General features: G+C 58.3%; 3 protein-coding genes across 3 annotated transcripts; 1 reads left to right on the forward strand and 2 right to left on the reverse strand.

Moving 5' to 3' along the window:
- Window positions 1-192: 192 nt before the first annotated feature.
- On the reverse strand, window positions 193-1,284 carry P884DRAFT_195779 (cytochrome P450 CYP2 subfamily; the record flags this gene model as incomplete). The annotated part of the gene is made up of 1 exon (XM_069437929.1): window positions 193-1,284. One exon carries the CDS (start codon window positions 1,282-1,284, stop codon window positions 193-195), a length of 1,092 nt encoding a protein of 363 aa, XP_069299216.1.
- Window positions 1,285-2,371: 1,087 nt separating this feature from the next.
- Window positions 2,372-3,718, forward strand: P884DRAFT_321619 (uncharacterized protein; the record flags this gene model as incomplete). The annotated part of the gene is made up of 2 exons (XM_069445407.1): window positions 2,372-2,480; window positions 2,608-3,718. The coding sequence occupies exons 1-2, from the start codon at window positions 2,467-2,469 to the stop codon at window positions 3,716-3,718; spliced, it is 1,125 nt and encodes a 374-aa protein (XP_069299217.1). The 5' UTR covers window positions 2,372-2,466.
- A 912-nt stretch (window positions 3,719-4,630) lies between these two features.
- Window positions 4,631-5,842, reverse strand: P884DRAFT_321627 (uncharacterized protein; the record flags this gene model as incomplete). The annotated part of the gene is made up of 2 exons (XM_069445408.1): window positions 4,631-5,680; window positions 5,753-5,842. The coding sequence occupies 2 exons, from the start codon at window positions 5,840-5,842 to the stop codon at window positions 4,724-4,726; spliced, it is 1,047 nt and encodes a 348-aa protein (XP_069299218.1). The 3' UTR covers window positions 4,631-4,723.
- Between the last annotated feature and the right edge of the window lie 1,424 nt (window positions 5,843-7,266).

A 7,266-nucleotide genomic window follows, 5' to 3' on the forward strand; every position in this document is an offset into this window, starting at 1 on the left:
GAGAAGAGAAACAGAGAGGTGCATGAAGGAAAAAAAAAGGAAAAAGAGCCTCGTTGTATATTCATAAATCGTAGATCTTTTTTTTTTGTCCCGGATATGGCATATCATCTATGAGTTTCAGATAATAATACTCTACCCGGCTCCGCCTCCCATCCCTCTTCTGCCCCGCTGCCGATGCTCTCTCATTGCGCTTCAGTACTGCTGAACCATACCGTCCACGTCCACCGGGACACCCCTCAGCTCGTAGCCCTCCCTCATGGCCGTCTCCCAGGCGGCCTCTACGATCTTGACTCGGTCCCCCCCCCGGGGGATGAAGCGAGCAGCAAAGGGCTTGGGGATGGTAAACCCGGCGTCCGGGTAGGCGTTCTCGCTCAGGTCCATCTCCATCTCGGCGCCGTTGCCGTCGAGCGGCGGCCGGATCTCAAAGGCCCACAGGATGCCTGCCAGCGCGATGTCGAGCGAGTTCTCGGCCAGGCGGGCGCCGGGGCAGGCCCGCCGTCCGGTGCTGAAGGTGAAGTGGTCGCGCTTGTACGGGTCGCTCACGGCCGCGTACTCGGAGCTGTAGAGGGCGTGGCCGAGGTAGCGCTCCGGCACGAACTCGAACGGGTTCTCGAACCGCTGCGGGTCAAAGTGCAGAAAGGCCGTGTTGGCGACCAGGACGGTGCCCTTGGGTATGACGCGGCCCTTGTAGACGACGTCCTGGTCGGCGTAGTGGCGGATGCCCGGCGACAGGATCGGGTTCATGCGCAGCATCTCCTTGACGCACGCGCGCACGTAGGGCAGGTCGCGCACGTCGGCCAGCCCGGGTAGCCGGTGGGGGCCGACGACGCGCATGAGCTCCTCGTGCGCGGCCGCCTGCGCGCGCGGGCTGGCGGCCAGGTGCATCACCAGGCTGTTGAGCGTCGCCGCCGTCGTCTCGAAGCCGGCCTCGACGATGCCCGTCGACACCCAGGCCAGCTGCTCCTCGGTCAGCCCCTGCGCGTACCAGCCCTCGCGGCCGGCGTAGATGTCGCGCGCGTAGCAGTGCGGCGCCGTGCCGGCCTCGACCTCGGCGGCCAGCCGCCGCCACAGCGCCATCTTGATGTCCAGCACCTGCCGGGCCGCCCGCTCTGCCGCCCGCCGGCCGGGTTGCAGCCACCGGGGCAGGCGGGCGAGCGGCGGGAACTCGTCGGCGAGGAAGGCGCCCGGGCGCGAGGTGGCACGCAGGATAGCCTGGCTCCGGACGGCGTTTTGCGCGTCCGGGTGGTCCCAGCTCTTGACGCGAGTGCCGAACGTGTTGGTCATGATGATGCTGAAGGCGAAGCGACGCATGTGCTGGTAAAAGTTGCGCTGGTTCGCGTTGTCGTGCAACAGGTCAAAAAGCAGCTGCTTGGCCTCGAACTCCTGGCACGGGATGAACGAGGCCGTCATGGGAACCGTCGTCATCTGGCGCACCATGGTCCGGAGCGCCCGCCACCGCCCGCCGTACGACATGGTCGGCATCCTGTTGCCGCCCGTGACCACGTCGTGTCCCATCGGAGACGGCGGCTTGGACGACGTGCCCAACGACTGCTTCTCCAGGATCTCGCGCACGGCTTCGGGCGTGTTGATGACCACCCAGTTGTACCAGCCAACGCGGATCTTGAAAATGTCGCCGTACGTCTGCGCCCATTGACGGAACAGAACGGGTGCCCTGGGCGGGAGTTTGTAGCCGACGCCGATAAAAGGGTATCTCCCCTTAGGGCCAGGGATCGTGTCCAGGCGGCGATCGCGGCGCAGCCATGCTATCGCCGAGATCACGAGGCCCAGGAGAGTAGTGAGGGTCAAGACCGGGTGCTTATGATACAAACGAAGAATTCCGTCCATCTTAATCAGGGGGTGGAGTCACTAGTAAGTAATTATGGTGCGGAATAGGGATTAGACCGGAGAGACAGGTAAGATAATGAATTATGTAGGCTGTGCCCGGCGGATGAGAAGTGCTTGAATTTATTTTACAGAGTTGAGCTGCAAATCAGGGTACGGAAACCGCCTGACCGTTCAATTTTCCTTATTCCGAGCCACGAAATTGATTTTTCTGTGGCTATCGGCCGGTCAGGAAGGAGTGACCCTGAGCCTCCTTCCTGGGTTAGCTAAATAGGTAGGTTTGTAGGTATACAGATTGGTTAGGTATAATTTAAATAATTAACCCTGCGCCGAAACTCTCGTTCGAAATAATAATTGCCTGAATAAGCACAACCAGCAGCATTTCACGCACGCTGCGCCCACTTCGGGTATGCACCCGACCTTACTCAGCAAGGTCGCTCCGTGGGTGCTGCAAAGCCGAACGGGAAATGCGCAAATCCATTATTTCCTTCAGCCAAACGGACGACTTCTTTGGTCCCCGGGAGCCTTGCATCACACAACCACACCCCTGGGACTTCGGGGTCCGAGTTATTCAGCGCCAGCGACGAATCATTTGTCTGGGCGACGAGTGAATCCCGATAGGAAATGGCAATCAAAACGTACCATCGCCTTCCCAAAATGCAGACCTAATTACAGGATATCGCTGGCAGGTTCGAAGTGTATTTTGGACAGATTCAAAGATAATCAGCAAAAATAAGGCACCCTGCTTACATTTTTCGAAACAAGAGAGGATAACGTTAAGAGGATACGGAAGATGGCGGCATCAGTCGACCCAAAGACAAAGACAACCTACGCCACCACCGACTGGACCCACTACCAGCAGGGTCGCCCCCCCTATCCCCAGTCTCTTACCGAGATCATCCTGAACTACCACCGTCGCCACCAGCAGAAGAACGGCGACGGCCCGGGGTCGGGATGGGACCGCCTCGTCGACATCGGCGCTGGCTCCGGCGTCGCCTCGACCAACTTCATGCCCTTTTTCAAGACCATCCACATCTCGGACCCTAGCGCTTCCAACCTCGACCAGGCCCGCTCTCTCCTGGGCGAGTACGTCCGGCGCCACGGCCTCAACCCGGTCTTGGAATACTCGCAGGCGACGGGCGAGGAGGCCCACACCAGCCTAGTCTCCAACAATCAGCATGCCGACCTCGCCGTCTGCGCAACCGCCGCCCACTTCATCGACCCGGACGGCCTCGCCGCCTCCATCGCCAAGCTCCTCCGCCCCGGGGGCACCCTCGCCGTCTTCAGCTACTGGATGCCCTCCTTTCCGGGGCGCTCCCAGCGCTTCGCCGACGCCTTCGCCAACGCTTTCGACAAGGTCGTCGTGTCCGCGCTCGTGGAAAAGGAGCTAGCAGCCGCCGGCGGTGCGGCCCCGGACGGGACCCAGCCCGACCTCAGCCGCACGCGGCTGGCCCAGGTGGTGCGGCGGCGCATGACGGGCCGGGGCGTGCTGGACTCGCTGCCGGTGCCCGAGGCGTGGTTCGACGACCCGGTGCGGGTGTACATCAACGCGCCCCGCGACGAGATCCCGATGGCCGGCCTGTTCCGCCGGTTCGCACCCCCCGGCGGCGAGGCGGGCGGCGTCCCGCGCGTGGGCGAGCGCGACGCCGTCGTCCGCTACGAGACGGGCACGCACCCGGAGGCGGACGGGTGGGAGTTCGAGGCGGACAAGAAGTGGCTCGCCACCTTCTTCGACACCATCCGCCCGCCCGTGGCCGAGTCCGACGAGGCCCGGGAGGCGTACGCCCACTGGCAGGGGGTTTTTGACGAGGAATGCCCCTCTGGGCGCGTCAACGTCAACTGGCCCCTTTATCTCGTACTCGCTAGCAGGAAGTGAGCCTGCTCTGGGGAGGACCCCCCCCCCCCACCTTCTCTCTCGAGGGTGGGAGCCGGCCTGTTGAGAGTAGCAGAGGACTTTGCCGAGACTATGGTCACGGGCCTGCATGACTCTTGTTCATCTATAATTAGATACACGGGATGCATGGGGTTGGGGTTTAATTAGATCGGAGATGTAATTAATGTGTAAGAAGCGTACAAGCTTCTCTCGCATGCTCCACAAGCATTCAGCGCAACGTGCAACGTTCGCTAAACGCATTGACAATTTCCTTTGTCTACTCCGTAGTGTATAATTATACAATTAGTACTTTTTTGTTATCTTTCTCAGCTAGTTTACAAGGCACTTTGTTGAACTTTCGAAGCTACGGCTGCAGAGCCTCCTCTGTTGTTCGGGTCTTCCACCCGAGTTTCACATTAGAATCGTTCATCTCGGGGAGAGCATTTCGAAAAATATGGGAAAAAAAAACATGATGTTCCAGCATCCCATTCTAATCATATTAGAACGTGATATATCACCTAATACTTGATTAAGCTAATACTATAGGACAGTTGCTCGAGTAATTAAAGAGTTTTTGGAGGCCAACGTAATTACATAGTCGGCCCAATACCTAATTAGTTAAGTACATACCTGCCTAACAAACGAGAACCTAGGTAGATCTGTGCGACAACTTATTTCAGTCGACTTTTCCGGGATAGTCGCATGAAACTGACAGGCAAAGCTTGCGCCAATAATTATCTTTTCTCTGTCAACACGTGGCGAGCAGCGACCATCGCTCCTGTCTCCCTTGAGGATGGCAACAGGGAGTTGCTCTAATTATAAATTACGCGAGGAGATCTGAAGACACATCAGGCACAGAACAGAGCATCATCTGGAGCACGTAACATGCTATGGATTATTTGAATAAAACAAACAGCATCTCAGCTCTCCTAGATTCAGAATTTCAAGGGGAGAGAGAAGATGAGGCATAAGCCTGATGCCTATTACTTAACACTCCCTCAAACTCCCTCAGTGCGACCGCGTCACCTCGCCGTTCTCTCCCATCCGCACGGCAATGCGCGTGGCGGCATCCAGATCCTCGACGGGGAGGCCAAGCAGGTCGTTGTGCAGGGGCCGCCTGGACTGGTAGTCGCCGTCGCCGTTGGGGAAGAACATGCGGCTGTAGAGCATCTTGGTGAAGGCGGCAAAGTTGCCGCGCCGGACCTCGGCCGCGCCCTCCTTCCAGCGCTGCTCCGCAGACTCCTTGGTGATGGCCCAGTCGGCGTCGGTGGTGCCCGTGACGCGCTTGACGCTCTCGAACATGTCCCTCTGGCTGAGCCGGAAGCTCGAGACGTAGACCAGGCCGCCCTCCTCCCGGAACTGCGAGAGGGTCGGCGCCTTGTCGTCCTCGTCGTCGGGGAGCTCCTTGAGGCTGAGGAGGTTGGCGACCGCGCGGCCGCACTGCGGCCAGGTGCTGGTGTTGACGGCCACGTCACCCTCGTCGAAGAGGATGAGGGAGCGGTTCCGGAAATCGAAGCCGAAGCGGTCGGGCCCGCCGCCCAGGCTGAACTCGTACCAGAAGTTGCAGTTCAGAAACAGGGGGAAGCTGACGCCGTGGCTCGCAATCTCGGAGCGGACGCTGTCGCGCATCTGCGTCAGGAAGCTGTCCCGGCAGAGCGAGTCGTTGGCGGCGTCGTGGCCGAACCAGTTGGGCATGATGTACCGAACGCCAGCCCGGGCGGCCGCTCGGATCAGCTTGCCCATGGTGTCCCTCGGGGCCGACACCGCCATGGTGACGATGAGGGCCTGCTGGCCGCGAAGCGCCTCCACCAGTGCCGAGATGTCATCGCCGCCGTAGTCGACGCGGGCCACCTGGACACCTTCGGGAAGCTTGTTGGTACTGTTAGGGCGCGAGATGGCCGTCACGACATGGTTGCCCTTCTTGAGCAGCTGCTCAACGATTTGGCCACCGATTTGACCGCCAGCCTGTAGGTAAAAAGTTAAAAAAAAACATGAGTTTAGAACATGAATCTACGTCGAGCTGAGACCGGAGCTAACTAGAAAATCTCGACGTACCCCGACGACGGCGACTTTTTTGATGTAGTTCGAAAAGCCCTGGGGCTGATCCTTCGCATACGAGCCAGGCATGATGGATGTCCGGGTTGTTGTGAGGGTTGTCGTGAGGGTACGAATGCGGGAGCTGCGGCTGTTTGCTATTATTAATGACAAGCTAGCTATTCCACGAGTCCTGCGCAGGTGTATGGCAAGCGAGAAGTCCGATAAGTTATGTGCAATCCGGGCCGTGCTTGCAGCTTTCGGGGCGTGGAGGAGTGATTGCATGGGACAGGGGAGGATGACAGAAGTTGGTGGTAATTACGTTCCCATCTCCAGAATCTGAGCTGCAGAGTCGATCATTCAAGTACCGGGAACGAGCAGAGGCGTTGGGCCGCGACAGTTTGTCATGTAGTACAAACATTCCGCAGGGTAAAAAGCGCTCCCAACGTTGAGGTCGCACAATTGGTTTCCATAGTCTGCAGCCGGCGTTTGAGTCGGCTCACGTTGATTAATTGGTTGCGATCCTGAGTGATGTCTTCGGCGGGAAGGGGTTAACGGAGTTAATTAACGGACCTAGCAGACGGCGTGGCAAGGCGCAAACATGACAGGCACCCGGGTCCCGATAGGGAGTGGTTCTGACGGAGACCGTCAGATCGCGTTCCACGTTTCATCGGACCTTCAGGCCTGCATCACTCGGTACCTCATCGCGAATTCTTGATATCCATTGTTATGGAAGGTGCAAGCCAGACGTGCTATTGGACAGCTGGTGAGCAGTTCAGGGTGGACACGAGAACGGTCGGACAGCGATCATCGATGCAGCCTTCTTTGCAGAACTTCCAGCAGCACGGAGATAGGCCAGGTGTTATCTCCTCCCGAGCACAGCCTAGCCCTCTGCATAGATTCGGCGATCACCCGTAGCCCAGGCAGGCTGGGGGTTTAATTGTACAGCACTGTGTGCGGAGTAGACGGGAGATCACTTACACGCATCTGTGGGGAAACACTCGTGGTTACAGTTACATTACAATACACTATGTATGATACAGGAAACCCGGCTTACCACAGAACAGCCAAGCTTCCAGTTTCGGCCACCGACCGGGAAACAAACGATAACTACATCGATACAAACTAAAATGAAACGAGCGACCAGCATCGTTAAATCGACCATGCGCACCAAAAGCGCCCGTCATCCAAGCCGTATTCGGGATATGATAGGACCCGGTGGTCAGGTTTGGCTTACCATGTTGCGAATCGCTGCCATCTGCCATTAAACCCCACCTGCCGCGCGGATCCCGAGTTGACACGGCTTCGATGCACTACTACAGACCTACTTGCTCCGAATTTATAAGGAACACAACATGAACGCTATTTTAGCCGCGTAAACTGTATGATATAATACGGCCTGTTTTTTTCTTGGTCTTCCCTCCGAAGGTACTGTGTACTACAGTCACGGCAAGCTCTCCAGGCGGCCCCGCGGCCCCGCGAACCCCAGCTCGAGCGAAAGGCCTCTTGGTGTTCCT

This window comes from Thermothelomyces heterothallicus (genome assembly GCF_042370625.1).
Source record: "Thermothelomyces heterothallicus CBS 202.75 unplaced genomic scaffold P884_scaffold_6, whole genome shotgun sequence".
Taxonomy (NCBI): Eukaryota; Fungi; Ascomycota; class Sordariomycetes; order Sordariales; family Chaetomiaceae; genus Thermothelomyces; species Thermothelomyces heterothallicus.